Source organism: Patagioenas fasciata, chromosome 5, assembly GCF_037038585.1.
Source record: "Patagioenas fasciata isolate bPatFas1 chromosome 5, bPatFas1.hap1, whole genome shotgun sequence".
In the NCBI taxonomy this organism is placed as follows: Eukaryota; Metazoa; Chordata; class Aves; order Columbiformes; family Columbidae; genus Patagioenas; species Patagioenas fasciata.
In genome coordinates, this window is record NC_092524.1 from 54,673,319 (window position 1) to 54,698,395 (window position 25,077).

Below are 25,077 nucleotides of genomic sequence, written 5' to 3' on the forward strand. Positions count from 1 at the left end.
TGAACGGCATCTGCTCCTTCACTGCAGCTCCTGGCACAGAATGTGCATCGTCCCCCAGTCAGGGCAGCAGTAGTTTGGAGGCACTACTTTGCATGATGAATAATAAAAAGTACCTGTTTTCCTCCACCTCCACAGCACAGCTCTCTTTGGCTGCCACAGGCCCAGTCATCTTATGCAGCCCAGTGTTTTGAGGAGAGTATGTTGCAGCCGGCTTTTTATCTGTGCACATCAAAGCTCCCGTGCCCTGGCTGATGAAATACCTCTGCTTCCACATGCCTTTCTCAGAAGTGTGATGACCTGAATAACTGTTTTGGAAAGTTTCAGAGATGAAAACCACAGGTAGCTGTTTGTTTCTGAGACCTGGTAAGGCCATGTCAGGATGCTGGGGAATGTGACAGAACACACATCAATGAAATAATTTCTCTGGGAGCAAGCAAATTACATTGTTATTGTTGTACTCCCACCACGTCTTTCCATCCCATCTTCATCCTGTACTGATGATGCCTGAGGTGGTAATCGTAGCTGGGAACTGGTGACAGAAAGGGAACACAGCTGGGCTGAGCTCAGCTCTGGTCTCTTTAGGGAAGGCATGACAGTCCTGAAATGCCTTGGCACACTATGGGGACAAGTGGGGTATCAAGCAGGGGATCTCATCACTTGACTGTGTGCCCTGCTGAGGGACACAGCAGGAGCTCAGAAGCTTGAGGGGAGAAGTGGTGAAAGCAACAACATCCTTGTTTCAAGCAAAGTATAAAACGGAGAACACAGACACAGTCCCATGAACAACGCCTGACAATAGTGCCACCAACCCCTCGGCTACCTCAGCGCTTCCTTTCTTGCAAGCTCCCGAAGAACAGGGCGTCGGGCCGGGAGGTGCACACCACCAGCCCCCCTCCGCAGCCCCAAACACCCTCCTATCCCCGAAGGGCACCGCCGAGGCCCGGGGGAGCTCGTCAAGACCTTCCAGCTCGGCAGCTCCCGGCTCAGCGGGCTCAGCGAGCCCAGCGAGCCCGGCGCTCCGGCGCGGTAACCTCCCCCTGAGGCGAGCGGGCGGACAGACCCCCTTGCGCCCGCTGCTTGCGAAGCCACCGTCAGCCGCGGCTGCCAGACGCTCTGTCCCTTTAAGAGCGCGTTCCCGCCCCGCCCGCCGTCCCCGGCCCGCAGCCCTGCGGCAGCTGCCCGGCTGCTGAGGCGAAGCGGTCGCCGTCGCCTTCACCGCGGCTGGGGGCAGGTGCTCCTCGGTGGCTGAGGGGCAGAGCGGGGCGGCAGCATGTCCACCAAGGCGGAGCAGTGTGAGTGGTGGGGCCGGGCGGCGCGGGCTGGGGCCTGTCCGAGGGGAGCGGGGGGGTGGGCGGCCGGGGGCGCCTTCCCGCCGATGGCGCTGCCCCGTTGCCGGCTGTCAGTGCCCCGGGGCTAGCTCTGCCCGCTCTCCTCCCACCTTATGTGGCGTCCCCGTCGCAGCCAGTGTAAGGAGGTGAGATGTGTGTGTGGGGGCGCTGCGTTCATTCTGGCTCTTTCCATCTCAGCCGCTGCCGGGTGGTTGGTGTGGCGGCCCCCGAGCATCTCCCATCTCGGCCGACCCCGCTCGGGAGGCCGCGTGTTTGTACGCAGGCAGCGGCGGGGACCTAGGAGGGAGAGATGAGGAGATGAGAATTAAGATCGAGACCGCCGGCTTGGCCCTCGGCCCCGTGGCGGGAGGAGTCCAGCCTGCCTGGTCTGCTGGTGCTGTGCCCTGTCCCAAAGGAGGTGCCCCCCTGAGAGACTGGAGATCCGACTGTGGAGACCAGAGGTGACCCGTGTGTTTCCATCTTGAAGGTGATCTTGCCGTGAGGTAGAGCGAGAAGGGAGGTGTGCTGTCGGTGTTGCCTGTGCTGTTCACCTTTTGGGTGAATGTAGGCTGGGTGTTAGTCTCTTGCCCACCTGCTGCACCCTCAGAGCCTCCCAGCAAGAGCCCCCGGTGCTGACACCCCCTGCCCGAGCCTGCTGTGTCTGCACAGCCACCGGTGTTTTAACCACCCTGTTGTCTGGAGCTGGTCAGAGTAAGGTCAGATAATGTGGTGGATGAGACATCGACAGCTGGACCGTTCTGTTCCCCACCATTGTTACTGCTGATAGCAACCGGTGCATCTGCAAGAGCCCTGGTGGGAGGCTTGAAGAAAAATAACCAGGGCCATCAAGCTTGTCTCCCGTATCAAAGCTACTTTCTCTCCTGATACAAGGGTCATGGTTGTGAGCCAGGCAGTCTGTAGGTTGGACTGATGTTTGTCATGATGACACAGTGTGATCTAACACTTCATGTGTTGAGACTTGCTGTCTCTGTCCTTCGGGTACCTGGGAAGGATCCTTATATTTGTGTGTGCCTGTGATGAATTGATCTAAGGAAAAGAATACTTGTATTTATTTTCCTTTAGGGTTTACAGCTTATTAACAGTGATGGATGATGTTGCTATTAAAATATTATGTGGATGCTAATTTATTGCTTTAGGGATATGATTCTGGCGTCATAAATAGAGACATAATGTTCTGACCATGCAACAACCCTGAAGTGTGCAATGTTCGGATCTGTTCAATTTCTGCCTTCCCCATCCCCCACCTGAGTTCTGTAATTGTTTCTTCTTTCCTGTGATTTTTATACATTAATTATGCTTATTTTACACTGGCATGTGGAAGAATTTCTGCCACCTTTTGTCCCAACACTGCCTTTGGCATTTTTTTTCTTTTCTCTTCTGCCTTCTCTGTTCTTCCATTCCTAATGCTTTTGATCTGCTCTGTTTGAGCTTCTCTTTCATATTTTCTTCTTGGCTGTTTTTTCATCCCCTTGTACTGTTCAAGACACTGTGTCTTGCCTTGTCATGTCCTGTTGCTCTCTATTTTAAGATTTACTTGGAGTCCAGGTTTCAGATCTTCCTGCCTCCTAATGCTCTTTTTCATGATGCTCCAGGGAAGGTATTTGGTTAATGAACACATCCTGCGCATTCTAACCTACTGAGTGTATTTTGTTTACCAAGGCTGTTCTCCTGACTAGTATTACAGTGTTACCAGATGTCTGTGTCTCAACATATCTTCAAGATTCCTTCACCTGCAGTTTTTGACAGATGATGATAGACTCCGACAAGGACTATGTTGATGTGCATACATCACTATCAGGCAAACCTTCAAACCCCAACTGTTGCTGTTGTTGCTTCTGCCCTCATTGATTGAGGCAAGAACTGGAATGTTTTGGGAAGGAGTCAAGTCATAATGAATCTCAGTTTACCAAGAACAGCAGCAAAACACTACAAATGAGGAAACAGGTGGATCAGAACGGAAGAATTGCTGGTCTAAATATGAATCTGTGGCCACCCCACAGCTCTTTGGCAGGTTGTATGAATAACAGGTAAAATGATGGCAATCTGGAAATCGTCTCAAAGCCTCCCTTTTCTGTCACAATGTGCATCTCATCTCCCATACCAGTGATATTGGCAGCGACTTTCATCATCTGACTAATCATGACATGCCTATGTTGTTCTGTTGTATTAAAAAGAAATTAGTTCCTTTTCGCCTTAAATAGCAGTAACTGGTGTTTAGTTGTGGTAAGTATTGTCTGGGAATACCTCTATTCTTCTCCAAGACAGTGGAGCAACCAACACCGTCTTTCAAGACTCCTAATGGTTTTACCCCTGATTCAGTCAATGCTTACAAGGGGCCCAGAGAGTTTAGTTAGGTCTGTGTAGATCCTAGAGAGATACCCAGCATTGTATTGTGGAATACCTTTTTTTTGTTCTTTTTAAAAATAGTTCTTTGTGATGACCTTATGACAATGGCTAAGTACCTCCACAGAGTGACATCACTGAAGTATATCTCTGGGTGCTCAGAAACTCAGAAAACTGGGTCATTCACACACTTCTGTATCTTGAAAGCTGGCAACATTTTCATCTGGTACATTCCTTCCAAAGGTTCTTTGTGTTCTGGGAGGATGTGCTGAAATTGTCAGTGTTCTGGGAAGCATAACCCAGAGGCGAGGTTAAAACCTTTAGCCTAAAGCTAGTGTTAATATTTAGGCTTTATAAATAAATTTTCTGTTTTGGTATTTTGCCTGATACAATTGTGTGACAATGCTGATGAATAAAAATATGTAGATTTCCTTCTTTATAAAAAGCCAGTTATTCTAGATACCTCATACCCTTTTTTGAAACTAAGTAGCTGTGGAGAGGTAGACAGTTCTTTGAAATACATCTAGACCTGAATTCTGACATCATCTTTAGCATTTTATTAATCTAACTCACTTACAGATTTCTGACAGCAAACCATAGCAGCCACAGTAAACTGTGTGTCTTGCTGTGAATTGTTCTTTGCAGGGGTACTGTGAAATGTGGTCTGTTTTCTTTGCAAATATGCGTGGCTTCATACTCAGTCACTCCTTCTCATTCAGCTTGTCAGTGATAGAAGAAAAAAAATGGAATGCTCATGAAATGTTAATGTACAACAGCAGTGAGAGGCATAGGGACAGCAAGTTAGTGCCCTTCTGTCCAGTGGAGGACTTAATGGTATTCATTCTTTAAATGCCATTTGGCAAAAAGAATAAAACCAAGGACTGACTAATTGCTCCTTTAGGAAACACAATTTATCTTCCACAGAGCAGGAGCCCTGCAGGAGAACAAGGTGTAGCTTGGTGTAGTAAAAGACTGTCATAATCCATATGTTCAAGGGCTGAAGTCATTTGGAAGCATCTCCCCTTTGAACTGCCTTTTACACAGTCTTGGCGCACTTTTAATGTGATTAGGAGTTCCCAGTGAGCTCTGGTTTCACTGAGGCTGTGTCTGTTCAAGGTGATGCTGTGAACAACTGCAGAGCAGAGCTGAAAGTGCAGCTGAGCTGGCACAGCCCTGTGCCACAGCCAGAGCACTCGGCTTCTCAGCAGAGCGTATTAGTCTGAGCAGAGCAAAACAGAATTGTGTTCTCAGGTGTTTCTGCATGAGGCTGTCTTGTGCCATGTAGGCAATGTGAGGCATTGCTTGTATGGTCAGTAAACACTTTTTCCAATACTGAACAAGGATCTCGTAGACAATAAACCCATTATTGTTCTATTTCTAAAATAACAAAAACATGGTTTCAGTAAATGTGTAGAGCTCCTACTATTTTAAATCTCCTCACCTGCATCATCAAACTTCCTGAAACACTTAAATAAACAGCACAGGTCTTTATGTATCTTCAGCTCATTGCATGAAGTAAATGTATGGCCTAAAGTAAATCACATAAGCTCTCTCTGTTTTAGCTTATATCTCTGCTTTGGCGTTAGAAATATTTATCTGTCTCACATGAATCCCCTGTGATTTAATGACTCATTCATTATAAATGAATCTTGAGATCTTGGAGACAGAGAAGTAGTGCAGGTCTGGTTTTTTTGTTTGTTTGGTTTTGTTTATATATATTTTTTTAATTTGCTAGCACTAAGTTGGTCTAATACAGGTGCAGATATTCACTTCTGTTCCTTCCCATTGACACTCTTGCACTGGAGTGTTCATTTTATTCAGTCAAATTAGAAGGAATGTAGAGAGTTTTCTGTTTTTTACTGTTTATTTCTTAAATCAGAAAATAATCAGAAATGATGGGAACAGATGTGATTCTGTCAAAGCCTGCAAAAAGCCTAAATGAAAGTTTTTGTTTGTTTTTTGTCTTTTGTGTAGTTGCTTCCAAAATCCGTTACCTTCAGGAATACCACAACCGGGTTCTCCACAACATTTACCCTGTGCCCTCTGGAACTGACATTGCAAATACTCTGAAATACTTTTCTCAGACGTTATTGAGGTAAGTTTTAACTAATGCTCTTGAAGAAAAAAAGAGCTAAAGAATTGTAGGGGATATTGATTGACTTTGAATTGATTGCAAGCTATAATGGGTCAATGCTCAGCCAAAAAGAGTCAGAGCATAATTTAAGAAAATAATGGTATGAATTAATTTCTTCAGTGGCTGTTGCCCAATTTGCCCAGTTGAGCTGCTGACTGAGTGGCTGATTCTAAAATAAACTTGGTTGATTACACATTTGCTTGGCCCTCCTAAGACTTAGCGGAATGTACAAACATGCTGAACTTGTGAAGTAAGGCGTTTGTGACTGATAGTTTTGGATGTGTATGCCCATCAACTCCGTAACAGTGCTGGTGCCTCAGGATCCTGGAGTGATGAGCCAGATGAGCAGAACTAGGTTCTTATGCTGACATAGTTCAGCTGCATGTCAGGCTTGGGTTCTGGTTCAGTCCCTTACAACAATAGAAGGAGACACGAAGTTTGTGTATGGATCTGGATTCGAATGGCAACAACAGGTCAGAATTGCTCTGACCCAGGGCTTTGATTTAGTCCAATATTTACTGATAATACATAGTAATAAATACCATATGGCTGCAGAATACATTTCATATAGGAAATACTACCTTTTGTCTTGCAAAAAAGATAGCAAAAATTGCGAGACTTAATTAGGAATGATATACATTCCATTGTGCTACCTGGTGGACTCATATTTTCAAATTGTTTTAAAAATGTTTTTTAACAGTGAAGAGGTTATTTTTGTCTGCCCAGGTTTTGGCTGGTACTAGTTTTTACATCCTGAAAAATACAGTTAAAGCTGTATTTCTGTGCATAACTTCCTGATTTATATCTGAAAAGATCAAGTCTCTGCTGTCATAAACTGGTTTGGAAATGCAGATATTTGCCCTATCTGATGAGGAAACATTAACAAAAAACAATTAACCGATACATTTGTACACATAATCTTATGATGTGTACAAGTTGAGAAGCAAGAGTTTAAACTTGACAGCAGTTCATTTTAACATTAATTTGAAGTGCATTGGATGTATCAAAATTCTTGACCCTTAAACAGGGTCAAGAAGGAAAGGTACATAGACAGAAATACTCAGTGGAACAAATGTTCACCACAAACTTAAAAACCTCCTGTTTACTTTTGAAAACTTCAAGAGTAGAATTTAATCACTGAGAAATTTGTTTCCTTCATTGTTTACAGTGTTGAGGAAACTTATGGCAAACAGTAGGGCCTATTTTTTTTTTTAAGATTAAGAAACTAAATTTTGTCTCTTTATCTTGCAATAGTGGGGAAAATTGTTTTGGAGAGTTGCTAAAGATACTTCTGAAATGTGGCTCTTTTCCCACATCAGGCTGTTTTGATGGATTATTTGCACAACACACACAGTTAAATCACATGTAAGTAAAGTCACATATGACAAAACAACCTCTGCGTAAATGCTGTTGGCCTTTCAGCTGTTAAAGCAAGAAAGTTGGACTTAGTACGAATGCTTTTCTCTCTTAGCTGTAACTACCAAGTACTATAATGAGATCTGTTTCTTTTTGGGCAGAAGTCCGTTGGGACAGGGTGGATATAGAGTCTGCGGCTTAAAGAAAGTGTCTCTATACCACCTGGTTTTCTTCATCTTTCTAAGTAGTACAACTGACATGTCCTATGTGACAAATTTGTCACACTCCATGAGCAGTGATGTGTCTGGACTTACTAGAAAAGCTTTATACTAGGTGACTATGAGAGCAGAACAGAAATCAGGTCAGAAATTGCACAACTGACCAACTCCATTTCTTTATTTTGTGTTCAGAATGGGACTGAACCAAAATCCTGTAGCTGATAATGCTGAATCTCATGGGGCAGAAGTGATCCTTATATCTGATGTGCAGCAGCTCTATACAAATGGCTTTGTCCTTATGATCTAGGATCTGCTCAGCCTCAGAGCTAAAAGGGTACCACGAGCTGAAGCCAGAACTTGGATCTAAACTAAAGTGGACTGAATCCTGATACTGAGCAAGGTCAACTCCACATTCTGAATTCCTGTAACTGGGGAATTTGAACTGTGGGTCAAAGCTTGAGTCCTGTGGTTGAACCAATATAAATTTATATACTTGCTGATGCTAAGAGAGGAGCTGGATAAAAAAGCAAAACAAAACACACCCTGTATTTAGTGTGGCAGATGGAAAGAAGGAAACTCCCACCCACTGTGTGCAGATCTCTGCAAGATTTACCTTAAAACTAAGCAGACTGCCTAAGAACCTTTCTGAAGAGCGTGTGCAGAAATTTCTTTGAATATTCTGCATGCTGAGTCTTCTTTCTGCCTCCTACACTGAGACTCCATTGTGTGAGGTTTAACATCAATGATAGAAGTACATGGTAGAGAATGATCTTTGGAGCCTGAGACAGAGCTAATGCAATGAATTTGGGCTGCTAAGAGAATACTGACCAACTGTAGCAAAAATGCCCATTGATTTCTAGAGATTTTGAGTCTGGGCTTCAGAATACGTTGCTTGTGACCATCTACTGTTTTAAGATAACTTCAAACAATATTTCCCAGTTTGATATGTACTCTCTTTGCAGCTGATCTTTTTAGGCCAAACATTTATTTATGAACATTTGTAGTCTAAGAATAATGGAGGAGTAGTTAGTCAGAGAAATTCCATATGATGATTTTTACAGGTGTAGCTTTTACAGTTTATTATACTTTTACCTTTCCATGTTATGGACACATTGCCTGTGTTCCTTTCAGTGGGACATGCCTGCTCTTTTGAATCACATTCATATCTGGTGTCATTCTGCTAGCTATAGGTCTGTTGCACCAGGGAATAATTTGCTCCTTTGCTCTGTACATAGCCTCAATAAATCAGAAGCTCAAGGGTGGGGGGAACAGATGTGGAATGGCTAAAAAAATTAAATCCTTATTTCTATGAACAAACATCACATAAAATCACCATACACAATACATAGCACATTTATTCATTTAGTTCTTCCTTGATTTTTCTCTTTGGGCAACAGCATTTCTTTGCATTACAGCATGAATTTGTTTCATGCCCTGCTCATTTTCAGTATTTTCTCCCTCATTTGAGGAGTTATCTAAGACTTAATAAACATCTTGCATAATAGCTCATTCTTTCACATTTTCTTGGAGAAAAATCTCCATATTTATGTCTAAGTAAAATGTTTTACATAAAGAATAGTTATAAATGCTCAGTGGCTACTTAATGGTCAGACTTGTTTTGCTGCCTTGGTGAGATGCAATTCTCTTCTAGGCATTTTAGAAAGCCTTTCCTGGAAGGCAGTAATTTTGGGATAAATTTGTAGCAAAGATTTACAAATCTTGAAACAAGCCCTGGTAACTTCGTCATTTGTCAGAGAACACGTTCAGTGTGGAGTTATGATCTGCAGACACTTCAGGTTCTCAGGACATGGTTTGAACAGAAACAGGAACAAACCGCAATCATCGTATCTTGGTCTTAGGGCACTTCCTAGATTTTAAATTTTGACTCTTCTGTTTATTGCTTTAAAAACATATGGGTCAGGCAAAAGCCTGGATCTGAAAGTGGTGTGTGTGTGTTTGTTTGTTTTCCTTTTAAATTTGGTGCGGTTACAGCTGGAATTTAGATATGATCTCATTGCTGTTCGTGAGCAGGAGGGTGCCCTGATCAAGATACAAGATGGTGCACTTTGGCCTCTAATCTGTAGGTGGGCCATAACTCCATGTTAAGAGGAAAGGAAGTCTATAGTGTGAGCTCTCTATCACTGCCTTACACGTTCCAAAGCAAGGATTAATTAATACAGTAATGTCCTTTCTGGAAGAAGTGTGCTTGAAGTGATGTGTTGATGAGTAAAAGGATGGGTAATTGGTATTATCTGTTGGTAGACAGGGAAAGAATAGAACTTGGTACTTTCATACCCCTAAACATAAGCTGCAAAATATGGCAAATGAACATCAAGCAAATTAAAAAGAATCAGCACTCTGATGATCTGTTTATAAAGTCATGCTACATCTTAGATGATTTTCTGAATAAACTGTCTTAACAGTCACCATGATTCTTGTACTGGACATTGGGTAACAGAAACGAAAATAATCTGCCAAATATGTAAGGCACAATAAAAAAGGAAAAAACAAGTATGTAGTTTCTTAAAACAGACAATATGTCTGTCATCTCTGCAAGAGTGATGTGATAGTAGCCACTTGCCATAGAACTGTACTTGTAGAAGTGTTTTATCTATATGGCAAATGAATGACACCTTCTCTTATAAGCACCTTAGCAAGAGTTTAGCTTACACGTGTAAATTGTTGAATTGACTTGTGAGGTAAGATATATCTGTGCTAAGGTGATTATATAATAGGGATCTCTGTACTGTTAAAGAGGACTGAGGTTTCCAGAAGTGCTCCCTTTTGACATAACTAAGCTCTTCATTAGTCAGTGGAAATTTTAATGCCACTGACTTGGTTTAACCCTGACTTTTGGAGCAGAATTAAACCAACAGCAACTGCTTTTGGAAATCCCAACCACTGAGAGGAGCAAAATGTACTTTAAAAAATAAAAAGCATTGTGTGTGGTTTAATATATTTAAAAGGTGTATTATATTTTTATAGGCACATATGAAGTCTATGAACTAACTCTATAATTGCCTGATAACTAAACTATAACACTGCTTAAGTGACAATTTATTTCTATTTAAAATAATGGGGTTTATTTTTTTTTTTAATAAATTAGATTAAAATGTTTACGACATTCTTAAAATGACATAACACGCTGATTGACATATAGCCTCTATTTTGATTCCCACTAAATCCTTTTTATTTTTTGAAATTATCTCTCCTTTAGTTTATAGTGAGTTTTGTTGAATAATAACGTAAGTAACAGCAGGAATGTATGGTAACATACTGTCTGATCTGCAGTTACATAATTGGTCTTGCTTGCTTAGCCCTTAGATTTTTGAAGGTAACTCTTTACCCAAGGAGTGTTTGTATTCATAAAGTAAAATGTTTCCTCCTTAAACATGGGCAAAATTAAAACCACACATAAACAACCATTATCATTAGCTCACAAACATATGCTAAAGACCATCTACTATATATTATTTTATAACTTTTCCAAATGTAGTTTAGTTAACATTTTAGAAATATTATATTATTTCTAAATCCATGTGCCTGTTTAAACTTCATTATCTCAAATGATACTGAGTGAGTGGTCATGAAACAGTATCATAAAATACATACAGACATTATTTTAATGCAATAAACATGTGATTTTTAAGACTATCTTAACAAACACACATGTTTATTCTTTGCTAAAACATGTTTCTGCAAGTGCCACACCTATATTTTGCATGTTTTCAGTCAGTTGGTTCAAAAGATTATAGGGGAAAAAAAAAATGAAATCTCTTAAAATCTCAGAGCAAAGTACCAGCCTATTGTGACACAGCTATTTTACCATAGCAAACACTTTTAATTCTCAGAATTTTTCTTAACTGTGAAACATGGGTAGGGCACTGAAACATGCATTTTTATATTTTTGCTCCTTATGAACCAGATAACACATGAGATGCAATAAAATTTTCCTAGATGTCAATTTTTAATTATCTTTCCTTGAACCACGAAAGTGAATGGTTGCTAGATTTGTAAACACACTGGTTTCAGTAGGGATTGCATCTTATGTGGGATGTATCTGGTGTTTTATTATTTGTTTTATAGTGTCATTTCAATGTAATGTGCTGTTCTTTGTGTCTTTGTTGTCTCTTTTTTTTCTTTGTCCCCCCAACAGCATTTTGTCCCGCACAGGGAAGAAGGAGAATCAAGATGCCTCCAATTTGACAGTGCCCATGACCATGTGTCTTTTTCCTGTGCCATTCCCACTCACCCCATCTCTAAGACCACAGGTCAGTTCCATCAACCCTACTGTTACTCGCTCCCTCCTTTACAGCGTCCTGCGAGATGCTCCATCTGAACGTGGCCAGCAAAGTCGTGATGCTCAGTTATCAGACTACCCATCTTTGGACTATCAAGGACTTTACGTGACACTGGTGACACTGCTGGATCTAGTTCCCTTGCTACAACATGGTCAACATGGTAAGCAGGCCCTTCAACCCTTCCAGTACGCTTAACTTCAGTGCTGTGAATCCATGAATGGTGCATAAATGCCGTAGAAGAGATGGGCCTAAACTGACCTGGATCTGGAATTCAGTCTTCTGGGATGCGTTTATATCCAAGTGTTTGGTTTGAATTTCTTAAATAAAAGATGGTTTTTTGCTAACTGTGGATTTGGGTTTGAATTCTGAGATTGTCTGATTTTTAGTGATATGCTGGTGATATGTAACTAAAATAGAATGGTATGTAACAAAAATAATACAGATGGTTTAAAAAAAAATATCTGGATTTTGAATTTGAATCTGCTGGGCTATCTTCAGACAGGTCTTTTTGGGGTGGCTCTCTTAGAAAGGCACAAATTGCTTGCAAATGTATGTATGGCCTATAATGAATATACAGATTGAGTGCTTTGGTGAAGGTCCGTCTCTAAATAGAACATAGTATACATTTAATTGAAGAAAAACCATGGCAATGGTGATTTGATATGGCTTTAACATATTCCTGGGTAAAAAGACCCTCTGACTCTCTCTCTCTGACTTACAGAAAAGCTGTGTTTGCTTATATTTTGAATTAGTGAATCACAAGATGTTTTTGTGACTGTGTTGTATTTCAATTGTTTTCCCTCAAGTTCTGCATGTATCTGGCTTGTTAGTCTGTGGCTTTCCATACTGGGATTCAGGAGCCCAGTGTTCTCCCTATGTTACGTAAGCCAAATATTAATTTTCATCATGGTTTCAGGGTGTAATTTGCTCCCAGCAAATTACAGACTTGTCCACTTCACTTTCTAGAAATGGTGGATCTAATTATCAAAACAATCTTTTTCGAGATAGATAACACAGTGATAATCAACAACCAATGGAGACTTGTAAAGAACAAACAACACTGAGCAAACACAATTTCCTTTTATAGCAGCACAGTGGCTCTTGGCAGGGTTTTCCTGTCCTTAGTCAGCCTTGTGTTGCTGTGTCACTTGACATCCTAATGGCAATCTGGGGCATGTGGACCCCACTTGAGTGAGGAAAACACTCCAGAAGAAATTACCAGTGGCTCTTGTCAGCTGGAAGGGTATATCAAGTGGGAATCTTTTAGGGGTCTGTACTGGGTCTAGTATTATTAAATACTTTATTTTTTTTACATGGCTGATAGACATGAGAGAGCACTTTGATTTGCAGGGGTTATCAAGATGGCGAATAGCATGTCCTATGTGTGAAAGATACCTGATTCAAAACTGTCCTGGCAATTTGCATTCTGTTTTAAAACATTTTCAAGGAAGAAATCTAAAATACTATGCTTAAGCACGAGAAATCAAAAGCAGAAATGAAGTAGGGGAAATACTATCTTGAAAGCCCTACTGCAGAGATCTGGATGTTGCAGTAGATCAGAGGCAGACCATAAGTCACTAATATATTATTCTAGCAATATGTAAACATGTGTTTTGTGTAGGAGACACCCAAAGCATTTTGTGTAATATTCTAACAGCCCTAGCAAGGCCTCTGCTGGAGTAAAATTTTCAGATGTGTCTATCTGGCTTTAAGAAAGACATGGGCCATTTGGGAGGAGTCCAGGAAAAAGAAACAAGAATGATTTGAGGTGTAGAAAATGTGAACAGTGAGGAAAAATGGAAATAACTTGGTTTGTCCAGCTTGGAGAAAAATAGAAGGGAGATATGATTATATTTACGAATATGTAAAGATTGCTGAGAGGAGAAATAAACTAAATAAAACAATTTGTGGCTACAGTGAATCAAGATAAGAAGTTGTAGGCTTAAACAGCAGCAATAGAAATTAAAAAAAAAAAAAAAAAGGCCTTTTTATGATAAAGATGGTTAAGCACTGGGATGAATTGCCAGGAGAAGGAGTGAACTGCCTTACACATTTTTAAAAGAGTTTGCACAATTGTCTGCCAGGAATAATTTGATTGACTCATGCTTGCAGCAAGGGGAGATCACTTGTTATTTTCTATAGTTCTGTGTATGGAGAATTAAACTTTGCAATACAACTTGTTATTTATTTTTCCCTCAGTTAAGCATGTCACTAAAAGAAATATATATTTTTTAATCAGAACAAGCCGTGTTGTTTGGGTAAGTACAACTGGTGCACTGGGCTGTCTTGACTTTTGGTCAAATCAGATGATACAAAACTCTCAGTGCTTTGCTGGCAAATACGTATTGCAAGAGAGGAGCGCTCTCTAGCACTGAGGGTCTGACTGGACCCTTGCATTGAAGACCTGCCAGAACCACCGAAGTTGAGTGCTAATTTTCATTCTTACTGTGACTTATGATGTTTACAGCTACAGATCTCTGAGCACTTTACAGAGTTTTAAATCAACCTAGTTGTACAGATGGAACTGGAGGCCTGTGTATCATACTTAAGGTTAGAGAGTGAGTAATAAAAGGAATCCCTCTCATGCAGGGAAAAGACCTTATGAGGTACTGGGATCATCATACAGGTTCAAACTTGGGGCTCACTGAGTGCTGTAATGTTTCTCGGAGGGTTATTTGCCCCAGCTCAGTTCCTTATTCGGAAGAGGTTATAAAGATGCCACAGTGCCCAGATACACAATAACCTATCCCTTCCCTTTGGATCTTGAAATGTACCAAAGGATTATAGTAAAATTAATTAAAATAAGTATGAATATTCTGATAAATATTCCTTTCCTTTTAAGCCTTGGCCGTTTTTGGCCTTTATGGCTTGCCAGGAAAACAAGATCCGTTGTTTAATCACATGTTTGAAAAATACAGTGGCGCTTCCTGTAGTCTCTATGTGGTGGGTACTTTGCAGCAATCTTGAGGGTAATTAAGATGAAAATCTTATTTTTCTATGGCTGATAAAGACTAGAACGCTTTTTGCAAAAGCAGGCCTTTCGATACGAAAGTGCGTATCAAATTCTGATTCTAGTAATATCTCTGCTTAAATGGAGGCCATTGTGTGTTAATTGCTACATGATTAAAATCAACATTGATTTTGAACAATGGTTTTACTGGCTGTAGTATTCCTATGCCCTCCAAACTCTTCTGAGTACTGTTAAACAGTTGTTTTCCTCTATTTTAGGAGGGATTCAAAAAGATGGATGAAATCTCTTGTCTATAGTGATTAACTTCCCAAATTACTTTGAGGGGAAAACTTGAATTTAAGTGTTTTTTTTTTAATAGTTTTCTAAACTAAAAAGTACGTAGTCATAATTATTTTTCCATTATAATGATTCTGTATTTATTTCATTTTATTCAACAGATCTTGGGCAATCGATTTTTTACACAACTACATGCTTACTTCCTTTTCTCAATGATGATATTTTGAGTACTTTACCCTATACAATGATTTCAACACTAGCTACCTTTCCTCCATTTCTGCACAAGGATATTATAGAGTATCTCAGCACATCTTTTCTGCCTATGGCTATATGTAAGTAGAACTCATGTGAGTGTTGTTATGTCTCAGAAAACATGATGCACTGCTATAATAGTATTAGACCGTAGGAGTCAAAGTTTGATCTCTAATAGTATTGTAATGGGATACCAGTCTAGTGTATGTACATTTGTAAAATAATTCTGTGTGAGTGCTTTTCAAAGAAAATAATTCTATGGTTTTTATTTATTTGTTATGCTGTGTTACTGTGTGCATTTTTCCTTGAACACAAGACCTATGGGGAGAGGCTGAGGGAGCTGGGGTTGTTTAGTCTGGAGAAGAGGAGGCTTAGAGGTGACCTCATCACTCTCTATAACTACCTGAAGGGAAGTTATAGCCAGGTGGGGATTGGTCTCTTCTCCCAGGCAGTTAGCAATAGGACAAGGGGGCATGGGCTTAAACTCTACCAGGGGAAATTTAGGCTGGATATTAGAAAGAAATTCTTTACAGAGAGAGTGGTCAGGTGTTGGAATGGCCTGCCCAGGGAGGTGGTGGACTCACTGTCCCTGGAAGTTTTTAAACTGAGATTGGACATAGCAGTTAGTGCCATGATCTAGTAAATGGGCTGAAGTTGGACCAAGGGTTGGACTTGATGATCTCTGAGCTCTTTTCCAACCCAGTCGATTCTGTGATTCTGTGATTCATTTAAAGGTTGAAGTTTAGCTTATTAAGAAATACATTGCTTTCAGACTCATAGAACTTTCAGTGCCAGCAGTGGGAGTTTTAAATACAGAATCAATGGGCAGACTGCTCCTGAAACAATAGGTACAGTAGCAACGTGTAATTTTTTTAGCTGGCCAAAATCTGGATGTACAAGAATGACTGTTCTCAATGTAATGATGTGATGAATTTCTGATTTTTCTCCCTACCTCTCTTCTCGGCATTTTCTGTTTAAGTTCGGTACTAAATAGCTGTGTCTGTAATGTCTCCTCTCTGTAAGTGTTAAGACTGAACCCGACAGTGCCTCCTTTTTTCCTCTTTCTTTTTTCTACCCCACTGAGGGTGTCACATGATACATAATTTTATAATCCCTGCAGAATGTGAATCCTGAGGTGTGTTCTGAATACTTGTCTCTGTACCTGGTAAAAGGCTTAATGGGATTTCAGTAGCAGGGAGAAATTTAACGGTGTACTTCAGATGGAAGCATTAGGATCAATATTAAAAGACAGTTTTAACCAACAAGCCTTTAGCTGTGTGGGTGATCAAATGCTGGAACAGTTTGCCAGAGAGGCTGCAGATTCTCCCTCCTAGCAGATGCTCGAAATGCAGCTGGACAAGGTCCTGAATACCTGCTCTAGATGACCTTTCTTTCAGCGGGGGGGCTGGACAAGGCAATCTCCAGAGGTCCCTTCTAACTTCAACCATCTTGTGATTCTGTGAGAATGTCTCCTCCTTTTCTATATTCCAGACCTTTGTGGAAAAACATGAGTGACTTTTTTACAGAGGTAACACTGTTGTCATTTAAGCATGTGGAAGATACTGTTAGAACATAGACAGAAGCATGGTTTGGTGTTTTGAGGTTTAGTGTAATGGAAATTTATTACCTACATGTTTTTGCTCTACCAGTCAGTGATCTGGGAGAAATCCCTTAGCTCTTCTGTACCTCAGTTTCCTTATGTAAAATATTCCCTTGTAAGACATTGCAATGATGTTTTTTCTCTGTTGCTTTTGACAGTTCTAGTAGTAGTGTGCAAACGAAAATTCCTAAGACGTATTTTATACATAGGTGCAATAGGTCCTCTCTGGAATAAGCCAGAATGTTGCATTAAACTCCTTTTTCATCCGTTACTGTTATGTGTTAAAGAACAGCTGATGTAGGTGACTTATCCTGTCCTATCTTCAGATCTGTAAAACTGTTCTCCAAAACATCTGATTGAGCCAAATCCTTGGTTTCCTTAAATAGATACTATTCCCCAACTCCCTTTGGCAGAGACTGCATCCATGTAGAGCATGGGACCAGCCTTTGTCCTGCTGCCTTTTTCCTCAAATGGTTTTGGTTAGATCTCTGTATGAAACCAATCTGCTACTCTTTAAATTTGGCTTCTTGTACTGTGTCTTACTTTTCAGATGATGACCACATTTTAATTGCCAGGTTAGAGCTGCTGAGTGTTTTGTAAGTTAAATCCATACAAATAGACCTTGCTGTGATAATTTGTGGGCTCTTACATGTATGGATGAGACTCAAAAGAGAATGAATGAAGTGCAGTGAAGAGAGCCATAGTAATGCTGGATCATGCGGAAAAGTACCAGATAGAAGAGAGAAATTCTCTATTTTTCCTTCCCTCCTTCTTTTCCAGTGGGTGCCCTTTTAGTTAGTAGCTGGTCTTTCCCCACCAGGAATGATCTGCCCCTTCACAAGTCGAGTGCAGAACCTTTCCTTCCCCTGGTGTTGAGCTCTGAATCAAACTGGAAGGGAGGATGCAAGCGATTGTGCGAGCAGCTGGAGAGCCAAATGGGAAGAATGAAAGCAGCTCACTGAACTGGGAACTGCAGTTCTGTGCTTTTGTCCCAAATGCTTGGTATTTGGGTCCTGGCAGCCAGGCTTGGGAAAGTGCTGTGAGCGAGGATGGGGAAGATACATGCCACATCTCTGTGTGGGAGGTTGCCTTCAAAGCCATATTGCCGTGTTGCATTTCAGAAAGCAAACACCTACACTCTGTGGGCTTTTTCCAAGTATACCATTTAATAGCAACTAATTAGTAGAAGACCAGAAGGAACTCCGGCGACTTTGTGTGTGAGGTCAAAGTTGCAACAGCGTAGCTACACTTCAGTGCTACTGTTTATTATCTTAGCACAGTTAACATAACAAGGGGGACTAATTTTTCTGGAATATATCTATAACTTGAACTTGTACCCTGTGATCTCTGAGGAGTCATGTTTGCCATACACCAACAGCCAGCAGGTACTACCAGCCCCAGCCCTTCATCAGTGTACCTCAGCAGTGGGCTTTCTGTTTTTTCTTGTTTCTTTACTCTCCACTTCCACCTTACTTTTCTACAATCCAAGTCCTAGGGGCACTTGGCTACACAAGTGACATTGTTTTGACCAGTCTGTGGGGTCTGAAGGAGAGTACCTGAGAAGATCCCTCTCTTTGATTCGTGCAGCTCTGACAATGAAATCTTGCTGATCTGGAAAACCAGGTGTGTGCTCTGTGAAGCAATACCATATTCTTAGTCATCTTTCTCTTCCAGCAGAAAAGGGGGTTTCACCCTCTCCAATTCAGAATGTTTCTAGTTTTGTTTGTTTGTTTTTTACTGACATAGTACCTTGGGAATTTTATTTGCATCGGTTGGAATTATTTAATATGCTGTTCTCACTTAATATTCCTTGTTATACAGTAAACAATGTTTTCTTTTATTCCTTTCTTTTAAGTGGGATCCTCAAAAAGAGAAGGTGTTCCAGCACATGTCAATCTATCTGCATCATCAATGCTAATGATTGCAATGCAGTACACATCAAACCCAGGTATGTGTAAACATGTGACATGGTATCATTCTCTCTAAAACTATGAGTCATGAAGTACTATGTCAAATGTGATCAGAAAAGTTCAGATGTTGGGAGAAATCAGTCTCACCATCCAATACAGGATGAAAAAGAAGATATTTTAGTCAAAACTGGAATTTCTGAGCATCATACTTGAAGTAAGACTATGTAGACACGAGAACTTGTTGTGATGAAGATATAGGATTTGGCCCAGGATTGGAGGCTCTGATCTATTCTTGCTTGACATCAGAAAATAATGTTGATTTATAACATCCATGTTATCACCACTTACTTTGACTATAGAAATTAATAGTAACAGTTTATCTTATACTCTGATTGATATCCCACCAAGTTCACAATTGATGTTGTTTTTTAAAGAAGGCAGGTAATGCTGGCTGCAGGCGCACAGAACTAGAATGGATTTAAATATAATCATAAGTATCTAAACACAAGGCTATTCTCTCTCACGATGGCACAGTCCCAATTAAATCAGTGGGATCACATAACCAAATTCAAACAAAATGTAACCTGAGGGAGTTGTTATATCGCATGATAGTCAGCTATTTCCCATTTTATGTAGATGCTGTGTGGGGGAAGGAACCCCACACTGCAGTATGTGTGTGAGAAGTATCATCATGTCATGCTAACATTGTTCCCAGTGATAATTAATAACAACACACCAATTTTAAGAGCTACTCGTACAAGTTAGTATTTTTTCACTAGCGGTTCTAATTTTGTTTGTAAATTCCATGTTCCAGCCATCTGAAGGAAATTCTGGCCTGTGATTTTTAGGAAGTCAAACGTGTAAAGTAGTTCATTTGACTCTCCTGTTTGATGCAGAGTGGCTCCTGTAGCCTGTGGTATACATGGGAGTAACGTATTGTTACATGTTCCCTCCATTGCTGCCTCAAGATGAATGACAATGTACTCATTTACAGCTTTACATTGTGCCAGAGGGACAAAGTTTAAATGAATTAGCAGGTATTCTTAAACTAAATGTGTTTGAAAAAGATCTCCATTGCTGTGTAAAAAGCTGTACACCCATAATACTTGTTGTCTAACTGCACTGACATGATGAAGTTACTAATATTTAATTTCTAATCTTTTTTGATGACTCTCAGGGCAATGATTCTTCAGCAAACCCTTTAAAATAAAAAGTAATTAAATGAGGCTTAGAGTTTTGGATGGACAGAACAAGCCAAGCAGCTAATTACATCACTTCTGTAACTTGAGTTTCCATTTCAGTGTCTATACTGTCTTTTTTCTCTCAGTGTATCACTGCCAATTATTGGAATGCCTCATGAAATATAAGCAAGAAGTATGGAAAGTAAGTTTGTGATCATATATATTTTGTGGGAATGACCGTATTTAGGTAGTAATGAAAACCAGGTGGCTTGAAAATGGAAGTGACTGTGTGCCAAGAAGCTTTAAATGATCTTTATATCTGGTTCTACTTCTGGATTATGGAGAGGAAGTTCCCTCTGATTTTTAGTTTACAGAAGCAGCTCTATGTTTGGTAGAACAGATCTCAGTTTCCTAAATACTCTGTGGTTGTGGCTCCCATCAGCAGAAATTGTAATAACTACCAATCTTCTCAGTTTATGTGGGACTGAGCTTTTACAAGGATTATTTGTGAGTATTGTCTTAGCCTGAATCTCATCTGGATCACTTAGTTATCTATATCACACCTCTTTGCTCTGTGGTTACAGAGAGGCTTCATGTGCTATGTATTAGCATACTGTATGGGGTGGTTTGTAGCTGTTGGATGCTCTGATCAAACTCAGAAGCCAATTGTGAACAGATTGTTGAAATTATTCATCTAATCTACTTGTAAGAACATACAAAGGACGTTTGGTAGGGCATGAAATGTATATCTTTTGTGTGCTCAGGTATCTTTGTGAATGTAAGTAATATGTATTGAATTGTGTTTTGTTATCTTGCAAAATAAACATTTTGTACCTGTCTTTCTTTAGGATTTGCTATATGTGATAGCCTATGGACCATCTCAAGTTAAACCTCCAGCGGTACAAATGTTATTTCACTATTGGCCCAATTTAAAGCCCCCTGGGGCAATCAGTGAGTACAGAGGACTGCAGTACACAGGTCAGTGCAGCTGTTTTTGTATAAGCCAAAATAGATATAAAGGAAATTATCGGAAATGTGTTAATGTCACATGTTTACAGTTCTACAGTGTATTTTGAAATGTTTTATTCTATGTGTTGGTACTTTCATAAGTATATACAATATCAATTTCTCTATATTTTCAAAAGATGCTGGGAAAAATAAAAATGGTGATTGTGGCTAGTAAATATATTGTGTTACTCCCAATCCCAATGAAACCAGAACAGGAGAAGAAATAAATACGGCATTACAAATGGTCTGTGAAACTGCCTGCTTGGCCTCACAAGGGTTCTGGTTTATATTCCTTTCAATTATTGCTTTGGTTGCTTTTGTTGTGCCAGCTGCTGCCACTGCTGCTGCTGCTGCTGAGGCTCCTTATCTTGGCTGTTACTGTCAAAAAAAAGTCAGGCGATGTCAGGAGCAGTCAATATAATGGGTAAGTTCTCAAGGCTGACTATAGATTGAAAGGGAGAGCCAAGTCAGCAAGACATCTGGAGCTGAGCAGGTGGATGGTACAAAGTCCTCTGTTCACGAAACTCCCCAGTGAAACTGGTGGGATTGTGCTTCTATGGTGGGGGCTGTCCAGCAGCAATCCCCGACTTGCTTTTTCTGTTTGCCTATCTCAACCAATTTCAAATAATCCATGTTGTATGGGATATGTTTTACTGACTTTTAAAATTTGTGGACCAGAGTGCAACATTTTAAATAATAAAAACGAAAGATTGAAAGAAACTTTAGAAGACCCTCTAGAACAACTCAAGTGCATCCTGAGTTATATGTTACAAGTACATCCTGTTACATGTTTGTCTGATATGTTCTAAAGCCTTCCCTTGAAAGGTTGTTAGATTTTTCTTGACTTTTTTTTTTTCAATCATTCTTCTTGTACTGCTCTGCATCACTTATTTCATGCAGGCAGGGCTGTAAACTAAGCATGACGTTCCGTCTGAGCTGTTACTAGCACTGGGTAGACTGGAATAATTTTCCTGTATAAAAATTTTTTGTTAATGCGTCCTAGAAAAGGATGAGTATTATCTGCAGTTGTATGTCATTTTGGCCTGGGAGCATTCTGTGTAGCATCCAGGTGATGCTACTTGAACATACCTTTGTTGTTTACTTCTTATCATTACAAAGCTAAAGCTCCTAATGTGCCTGGAGTTTTTTTCCTTTATCATAGCTGTGTTTTTATTTTGCCTGGGAATATTACTTAATTTACTCAGCTACTTCTACCATCCTGCTCCTGGAAAGGAAGGACAATTAATTAATTCAGGGTGTTGGTGAGATCAGGAAGGGTCTACAACAGGGATGTCTGTGTCTTAGTTTTTCCATTTCTTCACTGAGATCATGGTTCATTTAATAATTATGTCCCAAACAAGTATTTTCTAGGTTGTTCATTGTAATGAGTAGGCTTCCTGAGGAATGGCTAGGTCTTCTCTCATATTTGTAGAGTACTTAATACAAGAGGATCTTGTTCGTAATTGATATTGCTAAATACAAAGAATATAAATGTATTTTTTCCATTTATTAATCAGCTGTGTTTTGGTTTTGCAGCCTGGAATCCTATTCATTGCCAGCACATCGAATGCCATAATGCGATTAACAAACCAGCTGTGAAGGTACTGCTGTTTCTTCAGGGGTCAAACCCAACTGTCTGGGGGATGGGAGGTTGTACTTTGGCCCCAACCATATGTTCTGGTTGTGTGCAGGTGACTAAGGGCAGGAGCTAAGGGAACAGCAAAGTCTGTCGAGACCAAGGGCGCCAGAACTTCGCAAAAGTGTTCTTTGACTGCCTAAAGCAAGATGGCAAACTACTGTGGGCCAAGTCTTGATATTAAAGATGATGATGGTTGGAGAGCACTTTATAAAAATCTAATCTGACTCCTGGCTAATCTGTGTAAATATTTTCCTGAACACACATATGTGTGTGTTAATATGTGCACCAATATTACTATATACAGGAAAGATTATGTGGATTATGTAGGTATCTGTTCACCTTGGTATCTTGACTAGGGTCATAAAATTTACCTATTCTGTGATTCTTTGCTTGGAATATGTCCTAAAGCAAACAGCAACAAAGCTTTACTTACCTCACTGCAGCCCTCTTGGAGGGAGGTAAGTGATATCATTTCCTGTTTATGCACAGTGTAAGAAAAAGTAAAGTTGCTAAGCCAGGATAATAGTGCAATTCGATGGCAGAGGTAAGAACAGCCTTCCAAGGCCAGAGCAAAATATCAATGCAACTTACAGTTCCAATATTTGCAGATTAGATACCTGAATATTTTTGAATGATCTCTTAGCTTAACTTTGACAGAACCAGTCTTGACCAGCCATCACTTAGAAAAATGCGGTCTGTTGTCTCTTAGATAGATAAAAGTAAATTGGGTTAACAAAGATAAAAAACATTCAAAGCAGCATTTGTCTTTATAAATAAGATTTTACACTTGGAGTAAGAAACTTTTGATTTAAGTGGTTAAGATATTGCATATGCATACTGCTGTTCAGCTTTTCCTTAAATAGTACAAAACACTTAAAAACGTCTATGTAATTGGCTGCTAACTGTGTTTTCTGTAACTGGCTGATCTGGAAGGATAAAGGTAATGTAAGACAAAGTTTGGACCTACACTGCCAAGGGAACTGTGGGTCCATAGCCTTCATTCTGTCATTGGAATTGTGCTGTATAGTTAACAACTATGATGACTGAAAATTAGATTTTGCTGGAAGAGGTATTACTGAGAGAGAAAAATCTAGACTTTCGCTTTACCTGGTCCTAAGTAATGGATCCTCTAAGTGACCATCTCATTGGAAAAAAATAAAAAACAAGTCTGTCATGACTATGCAGTGTCAATGTGTAACATAAAATATACTTGTCTCTCAGAGAGTGATAATATTGGTTTGAAATATGTCCTGTTCTCTTCCCACAGGCTCTCACTTTCAGTTTCATCCCTGTCTTTGTTAGAAATCATTTGAGATCCTGTACTGCCAGGTGCTGAGTACCATCTTTCAGAATACTGAAAGCTGTGTTATGTCATATGTCCTGTGTTGAACGTCCTCAGTGAACTTCAATGAACAGATGCATTAATTCTTTTCCTTCTCTGTGTTTCAGATGTGCATTGATCCATCTTTGTCTGTGGCTTTGGGTGATAAGCCTCCTCCTCTATATCTTTGTGAAGAATGCAGCCAGAGAATTGCAGGGTACGTAAACCAAGAACTGGAACATGATCAGGTACAGCCAGACTCCAGAGTACAGAACTCCGGAGTTATGCTTTTTTTTATTGTTAGGCTATAATTTATATAGATAACCCTGTTGAAACACATGGAGCACACTGCCACTCATTATGAATGAGAATTACAGAAATTTACCCTACATGATCAGCATTGTCATCTAGCTTGAACAGCAGAGAGTTTTAAACTTAATATTTTTGAATGGATGCATTGGGATGCATTGACTATGGTAGGGGAACCTTGTTAATGTACAGGCTTTTGCTCGTGAAACGTTTTTTCTCCTCATGCTTTAGTTGTCATTAAAACCAGGGCATTACAATGAAAGCTCTTTCACAAAGACTTCATTACTTTTCTGTAACATGTTTCAGATTATTCTCTAGGGTATGCTGTGAAGCAGCAGAGTAAAGAATTGAAATTGGTCCAGGCTTGTCCAGTACCTGGAAAGAATATAGCCTGAGATTAATTAACCTCACTTTATTTTTATTATTATTATTATTATTGTTGTTATTGTTGTTTTTGTTATTACTGTTACTACTATTACTACTACTATTATTATTATTTTGTAATTTTAAATTTGATTTGCATTACTTTAAAAGATCTACTAATATTTATGGGGAGTTCCAATCATTAGTCCAAATGGATGAGGTTACAGGTAGTCCTGAAGCTCCATATGTTTTTTTTAATACCCAATTTAAGACACCTTTATGTCACACCAGTTGTAGGAAAATCCATTACGTCTCATCTTAGGTTTTTAAGTCATCATTGATTTAAAGCTGCAGGAAGTAGTAATGGAATTTGGCAGAAGCATAGCTTCTAAGGAGACTCACGGAAAACGGTACTTCTACATTATATTCTGTCTTCATCTGAGATTCTTGACTATAATTTCTTAGCCCTCAGACTTTCAGAGCACACACTATTTTAATTTGATAAATTTATGCCTTAGAAGTAATTTTTTGAAAGCTCTGAACATG

General features: G+C 39.9%; 1 protein-coding gene across 16 annotated transcripts in view; it reads left to right on the plus strand.

Annotated features, from left to right (window-relative positions):
* The first annotated feature begins 1,158 nt into the window (after nucleotides 1-1,158).
* UNC79 (unc-79 homolog, NALCN channel complex subunit) overlaps nucleotides 1,159-25,077 on the plus strand; it is a 110,771-nt gene continuing 86,852 nt past the window's right edge. For 7 of the 16 annotated variants that reach the window (XM_071809574.1, XM_071809575.1, XM_071809580.1 and 4 more), the window contains exons 1-7: nucleotides 11,538-11,861; nucleotides 15,110-15,280; nucleotides 18,656-18,748; nucleotides 20,038-20,093; nucleotides 20,740-20,869; nucleotides 22,436-22,500; nucleotides 23,988-24,076. In XM_071809574.1, coding sequence (XP_071665675.1) covers nucleotides 11,615-11,861; nucleotides 15,110-15,280; nucleotides 18,656-18,748; nucleotides 20,038-20,093; nucleotides 20,740-20,869; nucleotides 22,436-22,500; nucleotides 23,988-24,076 — 851 coding nt within the window. In that variant the 5' untranslated portion in view covers nucleotides 11,538-11,614. Of the gene's footprint in view, nucleotides 1,293-1,372; nucleotides 3,377-5,666; nucleotides 5,788-11,537; nucleotides 11,862-15,109; nucleotides 15,281-18,655; nucleotides 18,749-20,037; nucleotides 20,094-20,739; nucleotides 20,870-22,435; nucleotides 22,501-23,987; nucleotides 24,077-25,077 lie in introns of those variants that run through there. The other 9 variants (XM_065840026.2, XM_071809588.1, XM_071809576.1 and 6 more) reach the window with 7 other exon arrangements.